The following is a 20,621-nucleotide window of genomic DNA, read 5'->3' on the forward strand; positions in this document are numbered from 1 at the left end:
TTACTAAGTAAAACATTTCAATCATTGAAGAAATATAAAAGATGATACTCTGTTGACAATAATGAACGAGTAAAGAAATGCATCATTTGAAGATTGTGTGATTGCTGTAAAAATCAACTCTAAATGCAAAACTGCAAAAATGCAGATATTGCTGTACTTATTTCATCCTAATACATTTTGGTACCATTTATCATGCCCGAATGAGCAGAAGGCATGGCTTGTGGAAGTGTGGAGGTGTCAAAAGCCACAAAGACCACAGGATTTTTCTGTCTTGTGCAGTCTTCAAATGGGCTATTCCACGGTTACTCACGTTACATTTGGAGACACATTGACTCATACTTGGAGCTGTAACTCCATTATTATTAATAGGAACCAAACATCTCCTTATCACAACAAAGTACACAGTCTGACTATCCTTTGTATAAAAACAAAACTTGGGAAATTCTATTATGCTCCTGGCAAATCTTTGGAACGTGTCGGTTACTCACGTTACATGATATGGACCAACCTGTGGAATTGCCCATATGGGTCCAGATTCCATGTGTGAATAGAGTTACTTTTTGCTGACCTACATGTAGTCTGGGCGCATACAATGTCTCTTCTTAAAAGAGATGCTGAAATAGCTTGCATCTTCAAAACAACTGCCTCTAAAGACCACAACTTTTGACTTTCGTGTGTAGTCTTCATATCCAGATTTCACAATGAACACTCACTTTTTCCCGAGCTGGTCTGGGCACATATCATAAGGTCTCTTAGTGCAAGGGCTGATGGGATAGCTTGCATCTGGATTGGTGTAGGGGTCACATATCCTGATACCTGGAGATTACTCTGGACTGCAAAAACAAGTAACAAAATAAATCATACCACTATAAAAACAACTTTCATGATATGAAACACTGAGACTGAATAGAGAGTAACTGAAACATTGATTAAAATTTGACAAAGCACTAGAAAATTAAGATTCAATTCAATTCAATTTATTTATTAGGTAAAAAATCACATGAGTAGATATGTACATTGTAAAATGTGAGGATCAAACACCCTAGAAAAGCCAGAGGCTTGAAAAGCAGGGGGATCCATGACAAATAGATTACAGTGATACAAATACAGCAAATAAATTATAGTAGGAATAAAATACATAGGAAATAGCAATTGAAATAATACATGAAACAAGTTACAATATTTACAATACATGACAAAACAAGACAAAACAAAATATATCATATGACTGTTTGTTTAATTTTGGTTCAATTTAAAGGAATCACTTGTAAGTGGCAAGAAGATGCTGTTTAATTTTAGCCTTAAATGAGGTAACGGTGGTCATTCTTTTAAGTAGTGGGTTAAGACTGTTCCAAAATTGAGCCCCTTTGTGTTTAATAGAGTTCGTCTGTCGCAGTTTTAAGCGTGAATATGGAACAAATATATTGTTTCTCTGTCTTGTATTAACACTATGTTTTTTATCAACCGTAAGAAAATAATTATTGAAAATAGCCGGTAACAAGTTATTCATATATCGGAACATAAAAAGTGCTGCCTTTATTTTTATAGTAGGGTCAATCCATGTCAAATCAACCAATGCTTGTCACCCGACCCTCTTCGATTTTCTTTAAACTCGCACCAAATGTTGCCCCAAGTGTCTGACGGAAAAATCTGAAATATTTTGCCCCAAGGTCAAATGGTTGCTAAGATACGGCCTCCCATAGCAACCAATGCGCACACAACAAAATTATTTTAAATAAAATTGCCTATTTTTGATTGACTACTGCAGCAAAGTTTGATTGATTACAGTCTTCATTTTAAGTAAATTGGAAGAACTTTTTGGTCTAAACATGCAGAGTATACTGTAGCGCGGACCTGTCAACCGGATTTCGCACACGAGGTCACCGAAAATGGCGTTAAGCATCCGTGTCAATGATTTCAGAAGCATGTTTGGAGGCTCATAAATCCAAAACTAAATTAGCTTAGAACCAAATATTATGCACACTTATGGACTTTCAGATACTCAACAGAATTACAAAAAATTGACCCAAGAGTATGTGTCGTTTTCCTGTAGGGCGCCCTCAAAGTTGGATTTTTTTCAAAAGATGCCAAGTTCAAGGTCACGGATCACCTCCCGTCCCATCGAGGAAGGGGACCAATTTCTGTGTTTTGATAGACATTTACCCATATTTTCAAGTGTTACTTGAGAAATTTTGCTACCGGAATGTTAAGGGGCTGATTTGCGCATTCCAAAATGGTCGTAAATACCCTAAAATTGATGTTAATGACACATACATGCTTTTCAACACTTTTCAAATTGTGATAACTCAAAGATGAAGAGCCCAAAGACATTGATCTCTTCTGTGATGATAGTCTGTAATTAGTATTAAAAGGATATATCTTCAAAAATAGTTTGTATTGTTGGTAATGACCTTGAAAACACACCTAAAATTCAATAAAAACAGTAAATTGGCTAATTTTCCAGAATCAAAAGGCATTCAAATGGTGTTTACATTGACTTTCAAATGGGTGTCATTTCAAGACAAAGAGTGAGCTTAAGCTAAAACTTGAAAGACATGTTCAACTTTTGGTCTACTTTGAGCAACATAAAATATTTGAACTCAAAACCATATCATTTGACCTTGAAATTATTCCAAACATACCTATTTGTTGCTTCATAAGTAGCATATTCAAATCACGCGTGTACATTGTACTTTGCAACACATTTCAAAATGGATTTTCTCATAGAGAGAATACCTGATCAGGCTGATATTTGCAGTATAAGTAGTCTGTAATGGGTTCTTGGAGGATCTACAGATTAAGTACCTATTCTCTCATGACAATGACCTTGAAAATACAGCTGAAAATCCATAAAAATCAATATATCATACAATTCTCATTAATAATCAAGTGTTTTTATCCACTTTTAATTGTGTGTTATTCCATCTTAGATTGTGAGTTCATGCTGATAATTGCAAATCATGTTCCACTTTTGGTCTACTTTAAGCTACATGAAATATTTGAGATCAAAACCATATCATTTGACCTTGAAATTATTCCAAATATAGCTATTTGTTGCTTCATAAGTAGCATATTCAAATCGCACGTGTACATTGTACTTTGCAACACATTTCAAAATGGATTTTCTCATAGAGAGAATACATGATCAGGCTGATATATGCAGTATTAGTAGTCTGTAATGAGTACTTGGAAAATCTACAGTTTAGGTAACTATTCTATCAAGACATGAGTGGGTTAAAAACACTTGATTACTAATGAAAATTGTATGATATATTGATTTTCATGATTTTCAGCTGTATTTTCAAGGTCATTGTCATGAGAGAATAGGTACTTAATCTGTAGATCCTCCAAGAACCCATTACAGACTACTTATACTGCAAATATCAGCCTGATCAGGTATTCTCTCTATGAGAAAATCCATTTTGAAATGTGTTGCAAAGTACAATGTACACGCGCAATTTGAATATGCTACTTATGAAGCAACAAATAGCTATATTTGGAATAATTTCAAGGTCAAATGATATGGTTTTGAGTTCAAATATTTCATTTAGCTTAAAGTAGACCAAAAGTGGAACATGATTTGCAATTATCAGCATGGACTCACAATCTAAAATGGAATAACACACAATTAAAAGTGGATAAAAACACTTAATTATTATGAAAATTGTATGATTTATTGATTTTCATGATTTTCAGCTGTATTTTCAAGGTCATTGTCATGAGAGAATAGGTACTTAATCTGTAGATCCTCCAAGAACCCATTACAGACTACTTATACTGCAAATATCAGCCTGATCAGGTATTCTCTCTATAAGAAAATCCATTTTGAAATGTGTTGCAAAGTACAATGTACATGCGCGATATGAATATGCTACTTATGAAGCAACAAATAGCTATATTTGGAATAATTTCAAGGTCAAATGATATGGTTTTGAGTTCAAATATTATATGTTGCTTAAAGTAGACCAAAAGTTGAACATGTCCTCCAAGTTTTGGCTTAAGCTCACCCTTTGTATTGAAATGACACTCATTTGAAAGTCAATGTAAACACCATTTGAATGCCATTTGATTCTGGAAAATTAGCCAATTTACTGTTTTTATTGAATTTTAGGTGTGTTTTCAAGGTCATTACCAACAATACAAACTATTTTTGAAGATATATCCTTTTAATACTAATTACAGACTATCATCACAGAAGAGATCAATGTCTTTGGGCTCTTCATCTTTGAGTTATCACAATTTGAAAAGTGTTAAAAAGCATGTATGTGTCATTAGCATCAATTTTAGGGTGTTTACGACCATTTTGGAATGCGCAAATCAGCCCCTTAACATTCCGGTAGCAAAATTTCTCAAGTAACACTTGAAAATATGGGTAAATGTCTATCAAAACACAGAAATTGGTCCCCGTCCTCGATGGGACGGGAGGTGATCCGTGACCTTGAACTTGGCATCTTTTGAAAAAAATCCAACTTTGAGGGCGCCCTACAGGAAAACGACACATACTCTTGGGTCAATTTTTTGTAATTCTGTTGAGCATCTGAAAGTCCATAAATGTGCATAATATTTGGTTCTAAGCTAATTTAGTTTTGGATTTATGAGCCTCCAAACATGCTTCTGAAATCATTGACACGGATGCTTAACGCCATTTTCGGTGACCTCGTGTGCGAAATCCGGTTGACAGGTCCGCGCTACAGTATACTCTGCATGTTTAGACCAAAAAGTTCTTCCAATTTACTTAGAATGAAGACTGTAATCAATCAAACTTTGCTGCAGTAGTCAATCAAACATAGCCAATTTTATTTAAAATAATTTTGTTGTGTGCGCATTGGTTGCTATGGGAGGCCGTATCTTAGCAACCATTTGACCTTGGGGCAAAATATTTCAGATTTTTCCGTCAGACACTTGGGGCAACATTTGGTGCGAGTTTAAAGAAAATCGAAGAGGGTCGGGTGACAAATTGTCTGAAAATTGGTTGATTTGACGTGGATTGACCCAGTATCAGTTAAATTGGCAGTGTTGAACGTTTTAAATAGAGGTGGAGTATGGGCAAGATAATGCGTGTTAGAACATAGACGAATTGCTTTCTTTTGAAGTACAATCAATCTGTTTAAATGACATGAGCTGGCCCCTCCCCAGACAAGACTACAATAATCCAAATGGGGCAAGATAATGGCATTATACAAAGTAAAGAGGGTTTTAAGTGGGAGCATATTACGTAATTTATATAACATACCAACGCACATACTAACTTTTCCATGGATGTGATCTATATGGTTAACCCAAGAGAGCTTGTCATCTATGTGTACGCCTAAAAAGTTAATAGTATTTACCCTGTCTATTGCATCATTGTCTAGTTTTATTGAAAAATTTAACTGAGATCGATAACTGCGATTAGTACAGAAAAACATGTATTTGGTCTTATCAGTGTTAAGAAAAAGTTTATTTGCTTTGAACCAGGTTGAAACCTTTTTTAATTCAGTGTTTGCATAATTTTGAAGTTGTGTTTTATCAGAATGTGAAATAAATATGTTAGTATCATCTGCATACAGAATGAAATGTAATATTTTTGAAGTATTTAATATATCATTCACATATATAAGGAAAAGCAAGGGACCAATAATACTACCTTGCGCAATTCCACAGGTCACTGGCATGGTTTCAGATTTAACTCCTTTATAGCTTGTAAATTGTTTTCTATTAGAAAAATAATTAACAAACCAGTCGTGCGGTATTCCACGCACGCCATAGTGATTTAATTTATGCAACATGATTTTATGATTTAAAGTGTCAAATGCCTTACTTAGATCGATATATATCCCTAACGTAAACTCTCTTTTATCTAAACATGATGTAATATGTTCTATTGCATGAAGTAAAGCAAATTCAGTAGAGTGGTTGGGTCTGAACCCAAACTGATACTTGGTAAGAATATTATTTTCGCTTAAGTGACTATAAAGCCTTTTAAATATGATGCGTTCTAAAATTTTCGAAAAAGTTGGTAAAAGAGATATTGGCCGGTAATTTTGGATTAAGTAAGAATCATTCTTTTTATATATTGGAATTATTTTAGCTATTTTAAGACTATCTGGAACGATGCCTGTACACATTGACAAGTTAAAAATGTATTCCAGGGGTTTAGATATACAATATATAATTTTTTTCACAAAATTCGTACTTATATCATCATGACCACACGAAGAACTGATTTTCAATTTTTTAACAATCTGTATTATTTCGTATTCAGTGGTTGGCGCAAAAAACAAGGATTTAGAAACCCGTGGATCCAGATAGTCAGAAAAATGTTTTGTTGTTGATTGAACATCATTAGCAAGGGATGCACCAATATTGGTGAAATGTGAATTAAATGCATTTGCTATTTCATGTTCATCATATATTTTCTCATCATCTTTCAGAATATAGCTTGGTAACTTGGGTTTTCTTTTCCTTCCAAGTATATCATTGATAGTTTGCCAAGTTTTCGAAAGATTCGACTTGTTCTTTTCTAGAAGTTGTGCATAGTGTTTTCTTTTTGAAATCTTTATAATATAATTCAATTTATTTCGATATTTTTTATGATATATCTCATTTTTAGATGATGGGTTCTTTAAATACTTCCGGAATAGTCTCTGTTTTTTATTGATAGAACACAAAATTCCCTCGGTGATCCACGGTTTATTAGGAATGTCCTTGTTTTTACGTTTGGGGCGTTCACGCGTATCAGCATGTCTATTACAAACTTCAGATAAAGTGTACGCAAATGCGTTGTATGCTGAATTGGCGTCGCCACACCTTTTTACACACACCCAATTATTTGAACATAGGTCCTTAGAAATATCTTCGAAGTTTACTCTTGAAAAGATTGATTGGTTAACAGAAGAATGTGAGATAGGATTAGTGTGTAAAGTGACAAAATCGGTTAATTGAAATACGGGTAGATGGTCTGAGATATCACAATAGAGTATTCCTGGAAGAATTGACTTGTCTAAGACATTTGTAAATATTATTATCGATACATGTACAGGATGAATTAGAGATACGTGTAGGTTTGGTTATCAGTGGCTGAAAACCATTTGAGTACATAGAACTTAAAAAATCACTCGTTGGTAAATGTGAGGAATGTTGCAAAATATCAAAATTGAAATCACCAAGTATATAGCAATACTTATCTTCATTGGAAACAGTTGATAAACATTTTTCTAAAAGTTCATTAAAAGACTTTGAATCAGAATTTGGGGCCTTATACACCACACCCACAATCACATTTTTATGGGAATTAAACTGCAGTTCTATAAATAATGAGTCTATATTACTATTTCCAAAAGAAATATCTAACCGTTGTTTAAAATTCAAGTTTGATTTAACATATAAACATACTCCCCCACCTACTCTATTTCCTCTGGATTTGTGTAATAATGAATATCCTGCCATGTTGTACATTGATGGAACATTATCTTTGAACCATGTTTCTGAAAAAGCATATATGGAGAATTTATGTTTTAGAGTATGAATATAATCTTGTAGGCTCATGAAATTAGAGGCCAAACTGCGACAATTTAAGTGGAACATTGAAAGAACGTTCTTATCGTAGGCGTTAAAGGAATCCAATTTATTCTTAAACGTGTCGCTGAAGTAATAATTGGATGAAGGATGGGATGGGATGGAGATAATGGAATATTAGCAAATAATATAAATATATGAAGAAAATAAAAATCTATGTAAATCAAGTAAGGTGGGATGCTTTGGAAGCAGTGTAAGAACTATTTTCCAGCTGTAAGTATCATTGACATTTGAATATGAATCATGTTAAAAACAAAACTCCTAAAAACAAGTGGCACTTCTATTGAGATGTGCCTTCTGTATCTCGTAAAACTACAGGCTAATGAATGAAACTAGTAAGAGTGTCCTCATAAGTTCAAATTTCCAAACTCACAGATCTTGGTAATTGCAATAACAATTTATACCATATACAGGGTTCCCACAGAAATTTGAAAACTGAATTCCATGACTTTTCCCTGACTTTTCCATGACTAAATTGCTGCTTTCCATGACTTGCTTTCTGGCACCGTTTCCAAAATCAGACACATTATGATGGCCTCCATAACCTCCCCTCACAGCCATCCATTCTACCCACTGCCTTACTCATGACATGTACATCTACATGTATTATCATTGGTATATGGTCTGTTTCTGACCAGGGTACAGTACCATTTTCGTTTCACCAACATCAAGATTCAAAATTGTCTTGAACACAAACTCATGTAATTTCTTGAACTGACAGACAAAAGTGAACTATAAAATACATGTAAATGTAAATGTCAAATTTTCCAGGCATATTGAAATTAGGATCCTGAATTCACCTTTACTACAAAACTTCCACATAAAAGTCATGGAATTCTGTTTTCAAATTTCTGGGGGAACCCTGAATTATATGAAGATGAAACACTTTACATATGTCACACATGAGCCAATTATTACAAAAAAGTGACATGAGTTTTACAATAAGGTGACATGAAAAAAAGGCTAACAAAAACATCCTCATCCTAAAATTCTCAACATAGTGCTGCATTTCACTCTACATTACAAAAAAAATGAGGCCATTTGTGATACAACTTGAGGACACCAGCTAAATTAACAAGTGTATTTCTCTATATGCTCCAAAAATAATGAGGATATCTTGAAAATTGGACATTTGATGCCTATTTTGGTATTTCATTAAACTTCATTTTCAAGTAACTTTTCCCGAGAGGACACATTACTTGATGCTAAAATAGCAATTGAAACATCTTGTGTAACTAAGAGATTCAGAACCTTATGAATGTATTGTGTTCTGATAGCCATGCTGGTAGTGCTTGATCAGTTGCGACTTGATATGTCAACTAATTGCCATGAATGTTGAGTAAAATTGTACTAAACTTGAAATTTAAATTCTCTAAAAACAACTAAGAACGCAAAACTGGTTACAAAATGTGACATATTAAAAATACTTTGACTGATTAACATCTTATATCATTGCAAATAAGATGAAATTTTCTGTAGTGTGGTTGTCCGAATTTAATGTCAGGAGCAATCAATTTATTCATGGCCATGAGTATTTTGAGTGAGAAATGTGGATTGTGCCTGTGTTATACATGTATTCACAAAAACCTTTTTTGTTATTTCAACCTTGCTAGCCCTAACGCTAAGTCATCTTGGATTTTTGAACATACAGACAACTGACTGGTCTTGTAACTAACCCTAGTGTATTACTTGACCCTTTAAACCATGGTTTAGACACCAAACTCATATTCCCCAGACAGATATTGAACGAACTATGTCCTTTTATAAAAAAAGTAACAAACATCAGACATTTTGTACTCCATTTTTGGAAGCCATCTTAGAATTTTGAACATACTAGACCACTGAGTGTCATTGTAACTTGTCCTTATATATAATTTGACCCTTGAAACCATAGTTTAGACACAAAATCATATATCACCAGTGGATATTCCATGACTTTTCACAAATTTTCCAAATTCCCTGACTTTTCCCTGACTTTCCAGGACCACAAATTTTTCCAGGATTTTCCATGACCGTGGGAACCCTGCATATAGGCCCGAATTCTCGAAGGGTGGCTAACTTAGCCCACTTGGCTAACTATCCCCCGTAGGCTAACTTAGCCCACGATTCAGAACCTGGCCAAAGGGGTGGCTAAATTTATGACGTCAAATGACGCGATTTAGCCCGGGCTAAGTTAGCCGAGCTTCGAGAAATGCAAAATTTAGCACGGTGGGCTAACTGATGTCAAATGACGCGATTTAGCCCATGGGCTAAGTTAGCCAACTTTCGAGAATTCGGGCCATAAAAAAAATGGATAGGGGAGAATGAACACTGAGTCCAATAAGACGAGGAGGTCACCATCATGGAGTTCAATGCATGAATTGAAACTTAAATAATATGAGTAGTGCAATATCTGTAAGTGAACAAATGCTACAAAGATTGCAGGCTTAACCATTTTCAATCATGGTCAAGTTCTGCTTGAGATGGGTGCCTGAATTCTTTGACTTACTCTTAGCTGGAAGACGAAGCTGCTCAAACTCCAGGATGGGCCTATGTATATTTATGCCTTCAACAAAAATCTGAACCTGAAAAAAACGAAAAAGAAAAACTTAAATTAATGAAAACATCAATACATTGCAAAAGAAAATATCAAGCACATTCAAGATCTCTCCCTATCTTTTTTATCCACTTAAAAATCTCTTGCTGCTTGAAAGATATAAAATTGTCAATGTACCACATTTGACCAAAATAAAATCACACACATCTTCCTTTTTCAAAGCAGTGAAAACAACAGGTATTCTTTTAACAGTTTCAATCTTTTGCCATTTTTTAAATTAGAAATTTACATAGGCAATTTGAGGTATGTATTGTACCTGACATTCTACATCTGTCGCATTAATAGAACACTTCCATTCCAACATTTGTCTACTCGCATTCATAATATTATAATGTATTCATGGAAAATAATTCACCTGTATTTAAAATACTCAGCATTTTCAAAACATCAAAAGACACTAAAAATGACATACACCAATACTGATTATGATAGTGGAATTAACATTTGCAGAAGCGTCTTTTAATTCACGTATTTAACTATTCAGGACAGTCATTATGATAACTTCCATAATATATATGTAAATATCAGTATCTATTTCCCCATTTACATACATGAACAATTATGGAACAAACAATTATTTCTAATGATTTTGATTAATGTTCTCATTATGTGAAATGTGATGTTACTTGTAATTTCATTGGTAAATTTTCATGCAATTCGATTCAGACTGTAAGCAAAATTAAGTCAACTGAATTGGATGAGATGACAGTGTACACTTGCCTCATTGCGGATGTCTTGCACCCTTTCCGCTGTGAGGTTGGAGATGTCTGGATGTTCCCTGTAAATGAATGGTTTATCATCCTCTTCAGGTGAATCTTTCACATCATCATCAGCAGCAGCAGTATCCTGGACAGATATGCAGGTATTATCTGCTGGCTTCTTAGTCTGTTTGAAGTTGGATTTGGAATAAGACCAAACGCAAAGTAGACGATGTGGGTGTAGACCAATTCAAGAGTGTGAGACAGTAGAAGACAAATAATAATAATACATCGGGTATGATTTTATGTCTTCTTCAAAGGTATGATTTCCAAGGTATGAGAATTAAATTGTTGAAATGATTAGGAATCTGGAAACTTTGTTTATATCAATATTCACTCGGGTAACGAATACATGTATAATCCCCTTGACTTCATTAAACGTTTTATTATCAAATGGTAATGATGAAATAGATTATATGGGAAGTGTGAGAAAATGTGATAATAATTAGATACCATTATTGAAAAGGAGAGAGAGAAAGAAAGGAAGAGTGAGAAAGAGACAGGGAGAGAGAGAGAGAGAAACAGACAGAGAGGGAGAGAGAGAAAAAACAAGTGTAATGCCTCTGGCCGTCTCACCTGCATCACGCGATTCAACATAGCAGCAGTGCTGACTTTGAAAACTACTATAACTCGCACAAGATGTTCAGTGATACTTGGTTACTCTTATTTCAACGTTTTATGAACTAGACCAATACACTTACAGAGATAGGATGGTAATTCAACAAATACCCCCAATGTGGCCAAAGTTCATTGACCTCACATGACCTTTGACCTTGATCACGTGACCTGAAACTTGCACAGGATATTCAGTGATACTTGATTACTCTTATGTCCAAGTTTCAAAAGTCAGATCAATAAACTTGCAAAGTTATGATGGTAATTCAACAGATACCCCCATTATGGCCAAAGTTCATTGACCTTTGACCTTGGTCATGTGACCTAAAATGCGAACAGGATGTTCAGTGATACTTGATTACTCTTATGTCCAAGTTTTATGAACTAGACCAACATACTTTCAAAGTTATGATGGTAATTCAACAAATTCAACAAATACCCCCAATTCGGCCAAAGTTCATTGACCCTAAATGACCTTTGACCTTGATCATGTGACATGAAACTTGCACAGGATGTTCAGTGATACTTGATTACTATTATGTCCAAGTTTCATCAATCAGATCCAAAAACTTTTAAAGTTTTGATTGTAATTCAACAGATACCCCCAAATCGGTCAAAGTTCATTGACCCTAAATGACCTTTGACCTTGGTCATGTGACGTGAAACTCATGCAGGATGTTTGGTGATACTTGATTAACCTTATGTCCAAGTTTAATGAACTAGGTCCATATATTTTCTAAGTTATGATGACATTTCAAAAACTTAACCTCAGGTTAAGATTTTTATATTGATTCCCCCGGAATGGTCTAAGTTCATTGACCCTAAATGACCTTTGACCTTGGTCATGTGACATGAAACTCTGATAGGATATTCAGTAATACTTGATTAACCTTATGGCCAAGTTTCATGAACTAGGTCCATATACTTTTTAAGTTATGATGTCATTTCAAAAACTTAACCTTAGGTTAAGATTTGATGTTGACGTTGCCGCCGCCGTCGGAAAAGCGGCGCCTATAGTCTCACTCTGCTATGCAGGTGAGACAAAAATGATGAAGACAGTAAGGTATTGAAAAAGCATGACAGAAAAAGTAAGACAGACAGGCTGACAGAGAGAGTAAAAGAGAGTGAATGACTAAAAGTAGACTTTACCTGGGGAATAGTGGGTTGAATTCCTCTCCTGATCAAGTTCTTCGCCTTACACTCTAGACTGCATACATCTGCTTCAGTCTGATCGCATATATACTCCCCATACTTCCCACACACCACACAGACTGGCTCATCCTCGTCTGGCCAACGCTGGTTCTTGCTGAAGGATACAATGGGTGGAGGCTCCTCATCGCTTTCAGGGTTCTCTGCCTCTTGGACGCCACGTTGTACATCCTGGATCAACAATGTTTCCTCATGCACAGCTTGGTTAGACGATATCTTGGCATGAGCCTGAGGTACATGTAAGGACTCTCCAAACATCTTGTCTTGGTGTCCTTCCATGACAGTGGCTCGACTTGATATTCGATCACTCAACTCCTGAAGCCTTTGAAGTTTGTCTTTGTGTGACTCATTTGGTGTCCTCTCTGAATTCTCAGTGAAAATTTCATCACTTTCATTCCTTAATGTGACACCTTTAGGTGAAGACAGTGATCCACAAGCCTGAACTGGTTCAGGCTTCTTTGAGTCATTAACGCTAGGAGTGTGATCAACAGTTGTTGCTTGATTCATGCACTTGCTGCCTTCTGAAATACCATCATCCTGTTGGTCACTGGTCAATGATATCCCACTGGTGCCCTTATCATCATCTCTTCCTGGAGGTTCTATGATTTCTACACTTGGAAAATTGGCAGCTGGGACCCGGGCTGCTGCTTGACATGAGGTAGATGCATTCTGAGTTAAGTTTGCCCCCTTTTTCTTCACTATTGGCACATTTCTCTTTGCAGGCTTTTTCGCCAAGGCTCTTGGTATGAAATTCATGTTCTGTAGTAAACAAGAAGAATTTATTAAAAATCTGTCACAACATAAATAAATAACTTTTACATACAATGTAGGTGTACACCTACTTTGGATGTAACAAATGGAAGGATAAATTCAATAAAAATTATTAATAGAATAAATGAACCTTTCAAGAAAATTACACTATGAAAAGCTTCGCTTTTGCCTGGATTATGAAATGTGTCTCTATTTGAGCAAGTTCAAATTCTCAATTTTATAAAAGAAATTTCAACTGCAAATCTGCAGTAATGCTAGTGAAATCAATAGCGAAAATTGGTGTAGCCCCAAACTTCCAACTAGCCGATGTGCTTGAACTAATAAAGCAAATTTCATGAAAGTGATCCAATTGAATAGGGAATTAAGAGAGGATTTTGGTCCCTGGGCAAATTTTCATCAATATTTAAATTATTATCAAGATGACCTTTTTTTATGTTAACTTGAGACCCGAGTCAAAATGATTGTTTTCAAGAGCGTTTTGACCACTTTTTGTTATGGTTTAAGTTCAATCTTCCCCCAAAATTGATGAAAATTCATATTTCAAATCTTTTCGCCCACGAAATCTGCACCAATTGTCAATATTTTTTTTATGTGTTTTGATTTAGTTGGAAACTAGAGGCCTTAAATTTCAATAATTTTATGGCAAAGCAACCTTTCAAAAGGACATATATGCGACCAGCCACCCAAAGACCAACAATACGTTGCCCCAAAATGAATTTTCCTTTTTTTTTAGTTTAACAAAGCACATCCTAAGCTTTTAAATGGTATCTAATCAAAATTGATCAACAATATCTTACATAAGGTCTTGATTGAATGCAGAAGAAACTGAAGCGGGAGCTTCTCAAAATAAGGATAACACAATGTTTGCAGTTAAGCAAGCATCATGGGATATGCACACTGTGCAATCTCAATGAAACTTCCTAGCAATACGCAAAAACGAGTATCAAGAAGCTCTTGTATCTTGCTTGTTATTCTTAATAATAATAATTACATTTATATCGCGCTTATTACACATTGTTTCTAAGTGCTTTACATTGCAATTACTATTACCCCGGTCATCGGATCCTGAAATATCCACACACAATGTATGCACTTTTCCCACTCCCTGGGGAGCATTCCGACAAGAGTTCAGTTGTTAAGCATACTACATAGGCTTTCGCATCCTACCGGGTACCCATTTAACACCTGGGTGGAGAGTGTGGATTAACGCCTTGCCAAAGGATGATACGCCGTGGTGGGATTCGAACACACGACCCTCTGATTGCATGGTGAGAGGCGACGCTTCCACAATTCTTCACTTTATTTTACAAATTGAAATTTTTACAGTATGATGAAGAAGAATTAGGCCTACACTAAAAAAGCTATTTTTTGAAATATTCTTGTTTTTTTGCTTTTTGAAGACCAAATCACTTTTTTGTCTATTTGCAGAGAACCTTCCCCGTTGACTTACTACTGGTTTTTGGATAGCTGGTCATATACTTTCATAGATTACAACACAAATGGGAAAAACATCAAAGGTCAGTGAAAAGGTACATTGAGATCAATCAATATGACATCCAAGACCATTTGAATGGACTTGAATTATTTCAACCCCTACAAACTACCAAGGAAATCTAGGAATGCAGACCTTGACTCTGCCTTAGTGGTTGAGCCTTTTCCCATCTTTGGACAACATAAATCTGTTCAACTAATGTGAAAATTTGACTGGGAAGATGTTATTAACATGTTTTTCACATTCTGGTCTGACAGAATGCTTTGAGTTTATAAGCGATTATTGGACTTATGAAAGACTGACTTATTCAGAGTCTACAGGGCTTCTTTCTGCACTCTAAAATAATAATTTCTGGACATTTAAATTGTGGGTAAAACAGGAGTTCAATGACATGCCCTGTACAGCCTACAGTACGGATAGGCACTCATTCAATGAACAAGGTTATGATATAACCTTGTTTTCTGTTTACTATTCCCTGTGGAATGTTGTTCTTGGGGACAAATGCTTGATATTATTTTGACACAATCAGTTTCCATTACATTTATTCATCATTATAACTTGACTGTTAAGTAAATTGAATTCTTTTATATTTTTTCTGAATTAAAAATGGAGATTGAAAAACAACAATTTATTGCAATTTACTTTCCAACAATAGAGGGGCTACTAAAATTGCAAAGTTCTGTCTAGAAATGAATATTTTGGATTACAAAAGTGATACTTTCAGGATTTTTTTAAAATGTGTGTTGTATGATCTAACGTTACATGTAGATTCCCTACTACAGGCAGGGTGGTTGCACTCATTCAATAACAATGTTATGATATAACCTTGTTCTCAGCTCCATGTGTGGCAAAATAAGGGTGGCAATGTTTGGCTTATTTTCTCTTTTTCTATGGGACAAATGCATGATTTTCTTACACTGTCAGTTTTCATTACAGCTATTCATCATAAAACTTGGCTCTTATGTAAATTTAATTTCAATTTTTTTTTTGAATTAAAAATAGAGATTGAAAAATGAAAATTTTCTTGCTATATTCACTTTTCACCAATAGAGGGCGTACACAAAAATATGCCCAAGATTCATGTTTTTGAGCGCTCTGGTGAATACAAAAATTATTCACAAGTTACTAATGAAAAATTAATTGCAACTGTGTGGAAATTAGTAATTTTGGTCACAAAAGTGATATTTTAATGATTTTTTAAAGTGTATGCTACATTGTATGTACAGCATTGGCATACCATAGTCCCACATGTACCTGTAGATTCCCCACAGGCAGGATGGTTGCAGTGAACAAGTGGGTGGTTGCAGTGAACAAGTGGGTAGAGACTAGGCTATAGCTATTAAATCTTGCATTCTAATCTTTTCTGATAGAATAGTACAATTTACCAAAATAGAGAATAACAATCTACCCAGGGAAACCACTTCAGTTCTGATTCTTGGAATATTTTCCCAAACTCTTAGAATATTTCTGGTATTTTCTGAGCCATCCATATTAATTCTGTTTGGTCTGCGACCGATTGCATGCGATGTTTTAAAATTTGCCGTGAATAATACATGTGAGGAATTTGATACTGGCCCAAAATCAACAATTTTGAGGATAACCGCGGATGAACACGGAGTGAAATAATTATCTAAACAAGGGTAGAGAGTAAGAAATTAAGCTATTTTTCTTCTTTCTCGTTATACTTTTTCTTTAATTTTTACAGTAGGCCTAAACCCTTTTTTGATCCCACCTTTTCTCACTCGGAATATCTGATCGAGTTCACCGTCCCGAAGTTTGGGTAGGTGGAGCGTGGTGTAGCGGTAGTGTAGTGGAGTGGAGCCAACTCACACTATTGCGAGGTTAGTGCTATACGAACCTCGCACTACCAACTTGTTTATGTAGTGGATTTTAGAGTTGTCGTTAACATCGCTTCATAACATGAATGATGAATAGCCGAAACCCATTCCACTACTCACAACTTGAAGGCATTTTTCTGGTAGAAAGCGTTCCATTTTTTAATTTCTAACATATTTTTTTAATTAAAAAAGGATACAAAAAGAGCAAAATCGCTAACCTCCGCCTGGAAAATGGCTTCGCACGTCTCTTCCACGGAAATAAAAGGAAGGTCATTGGTGGCATAATACAGTTCACAACCTTAATTCAGCTTGGTGGTATTTTTAAAACTAGACTCCTGATTCATTGTATACACAGTTCCAATAATTGTTTGATAAAATAGAGAGACCAGTAAATGCAATAACTTAAAAAAATACTTTTTTGTTATTTTTGCTGACAATAATACTTTTTGGAAAATATTCAAAATGATAACAAATCAAACAACAAATATAAAAAATTCTATGTACCTTGATTGAAGCCCCGCAAGTGCTACCGTTCATTTGTCAATTAAGGTTCCACCAAAGTCTTTACAGTAAAAAGATTGAACATTTTGCAGACTTTGCGTCACGCTTCGCATCGATTTAAGTGTAAATTTTTGTGTCTAGTCCTTCAATTGTAGTGTCTTTGATAAATCACAGGCCCTCTTTCACTCATTAGACGAAAAATATGAGAGCTAGCAAGGTTGGTTTCGTATTTTGTCAACGAGAAGAAAAATCAACGCTTAAATGACGCTTTTTGAGAGATATTCATCAAATTAAGACTATGAGGAATTGACTTCACATCGTTTTGTTAGCTTCGTAGGACTTCATTCTGTAAGTCCTCGTAAATTAATTTTTCATAAAGTAACATCATTTGTTGAGTGCGCCATGCGTTCAATTTTCCTGTAGTTGGCGGCAGAGATGTAGCCATGGCCCGGACGTTAGAGCCTGCACGCACTTCGAACCGATGTATAGGCAAGTATTGTATTACCGGACACTATCATATTTCCGGACGCGCATTTTACTGCGTACGAAATCAATCGCTCCATCGCTCAGATCGTCGACGGCTAGTACCCGGTTACCCGGCAGTGCGGGAGGTTTACCGTGATAGAGAGCCGTCGACAGTGCGTCGACTGAGGGTCACGATATGAACGAGCATTAATACTGGAAAGTGCCATATCGAACGCGCAATAAAAAAAATGATATTAGTTAGCAAACACAAATTTATTACAAAGATCTGCTCAGAATAAAAGCAAACAAAAACTTAGAATTTACTAATGACATGATATATCATGAAAAAATCACACCGATTCTTTCTTACATCATTATAATCAAGAATATTTTTACCCATCCTGCGAGCGTCCGGAATTATAATGTAATTTGTCACGCACAAAAATAATTGTTTTTGGCGAAGGGATATGCAGCAAGTGCAGTGCAAAGAAAACGGTTGGAAAATATAAAATAATTTCATCATATTCATAATTTTCAGAATATTTGGAATAGCAACTGATCATTTTTCTAGTTGTCATTTTTAAAGCACTGAAATAAACATGTCCGGCAATTATAGGATACACTGCCACACAACGAACAATTGTCCATAGACTGTGTACAACGGATAGATCGTCTCCGCACAGCGATTCGAAGACCGCTGATTGGTCAATCGCGCAGATCACGTCATGACCACGTGGTCCCCAAAATAATTCCTTTGGACTGCGAGCGGAAGTATCGATGGCGATAACCGGTCATTTTGTGTACGCGGTAAATAGTCTTGGTTCGTGATCGGATCGCTCCGGTATCGATCAAAAATTATCAAAACTCTGCATATTCAAGCGACGCTCCGAAACCCGGAAGCCAATTGACTTTGTGCACGTTGCGATAGACTCTACAAATTCCCACTTGTTCACTGCTACCACCCTGCCTGTGGTGAATCTACAGGTAGGACTATGGTATGCCAATGTTGTACAGAGCACACACTTCAAAAAATCATTTAAATATCACTTTTGTGACAAAAATTACTAATTTTCATACAGTTGCAATATATTTTTCGTTAGTAACTTGGGAATAATTTTTGTATTCACCAGAGCGCTCAAAAACCTGAATTTTGGGCATATTTTTGTGTACGCCCTCTATTGGTGGAAAGTAATATGGCAAGAAAATTTTCATTTTTTTTATCTCTATTTTCAATAAAGAAAAAATGATTTAAAGAATCAAATTGAAATAAGAGCCAAGTAGTAAGAATAATAGGTGTAATGAAAACTGTCAGTGTAAAAAAATCAAGCATTTGCCCCAAAGAAAGAGAAAATAAGCCAAACATTGCCACCCTTATTTTGCCACATATGGAGACACTTGTTCACTGCTACCATCTGGCCTGTGGAGAATCTACAGGTAGGACTATGGTATGCCAATGCTGTATAGAGCACACACTTTAAAAAATCATTAAAATATCACTTTTGTGACCAAAATTACTCATTTCCATACATTTTTAATTTATTTATCATTAGTAATGTGGGAATAATTTTTGTATTCACCAGAGCGCTCAAAAACTTGAATTTTGGGCATATTTTTGTGTACGCCCTCTATTGGTGGAAAGTAATATGGCAAGAAAATTTTCATTTTTTGATCTCTATTTTTAATTAAGAAAAAAATTATATAAAGAATCAAATTTAAATAAGAGCCAAGCAGTATGAATTAACAGGTCTAATGGAAACTGTCAGTGTAAAAAAATCAAGCATTTGCCCCAAAGAAAAAGAGAAAATAAGCCAAACATTGCCACCCTTATTTTGTCACACATGGAAATATAACTGAGAACAAGGTTATATTATAACCTTGTTCATTGAATGAGTGCATGGAGATATAACTGAGAACAAGGTTATATTATAACCTTGTTCATTGAATGAGTGCAAATTCCAACGAACACGGTGACATATTTTGACGGAAAAGCAAGAACAAGAAGTAATAAAAATTCGCTTACCTGTGCGATATCGGTGAGAAAATAGATCCTCCGAGAATGCCTTTCATAATTCATATGAAATATAGGAAAGTGAAATTCTAGGTCGATTTTGGTACGAGTTGATAGGCACTCATTCAATGAACAAGGTTATATAATCAGTAGAGGTGCACGGCCAATATTGGAGACTAAGCTTTATTGGAGACTGTCTCCCATGAGAGAGATTATCTCCAATATCAGAGACTTTCATAAAGAATTTTGGTATCCAATTTCAGAGACAGTCTCCAGTTTTGGAGACCAATTTTCTTTGTTTACATTTGCTTAAAAAGGATTACCTTGGCGGCAAATAAAAATGTGATAAGCAGATTCCTCATGAAATATTACCCCTTTTCACCGTCTACTTTAAAAATTCACTGTCTACTTTTGTTTTTATAAGGATTTTTGTTGTCATCCACACACAAAACAAATGGGCTTCTGACCTCGGTGGGACAAAAGTTTGGGTGGAAAAAAATCATACTTTTGTTGGTGTTGTTTCTTTTGTTCTTTTGCAAAGCAAGTCTCCAATATGGGAGATTGTCTCCCTTATTGGAGAGAGTCTCCCATATTGGCCGTGCGCCTCTACTGATAATATAACCAGTTATAACCAAGCCCAAGGTTATATAATATAATCAGTGGTGATAGGGAATTGCACACTTCACTTGTTTGGGTGGAATTCTGTGTGGGGAAATAAAAGGCTTGCACTGCGCTAGACCAAAAGCTTCGGTCTCTGTTTTGTTGGTTGTTCAGCTGAACTTCGTTGGCTTCACTCACCAAATACAGAGAC

At 35.4% G+C, this 20,621-nt stretch overlaps 1 protein-coding gene across 2 annotated transcripts in view; it reads right to left on the minus strand.

The window, feature by feature from the left end:
* LOC121415697 (probable ATP-dependent RNA helicase DDX59) overlaps positions 1 to 20,621 on the minus strand; it is a 37,470-nt gene that overhangs the window by 16,020 nt on the left and 829 nt on the right. For both annotated transcript variants that reach the window (XR_005970031.1, XM_041609003.1), the window contains exons 2-5: positions 12,676 to 13,494; positions 10,874 to 11,038; positions 10,046 to 10,121; positions 714 to 833 (exon numbers count right to left, since the gene is read on the minus strand). Coding sequence is in view for 1 of the 2 variants with exons in the window: in XM_041609003.1 (XP_041464937.1) it covers positions 714 to 833; positions 10,046 to 10,121; positions 10,874 to 11,038; positions 12,676 to 13,491 (1,177 nt within the window). In the remaining variant the exon portion in view is untranslated. The remainder of the gene's footprint in view (positions 1 to 713; positions 834 to 10,045; positions 10,122 to 10,873; positions 11,039 to 12,675; positions 13,495 to 20,621) is intronic.

This window comes from Lytechinus variegatus, chromosome 5 (assembly GCF_018143015.1).
Source record: "Lytechinus variegatus isolate NC3 chromosome 5, Lvar_3.0, whole genome shotgun sequence".
In the NCBI taxonomy this organism is placed as follows: domain Eukaryota; kingdom Metazoa; phylum Echinodermata; class Echinoidea; order Temnopleuroida; family Toxopneustidae; genus Lytechinus; species Lytechinus variegatus.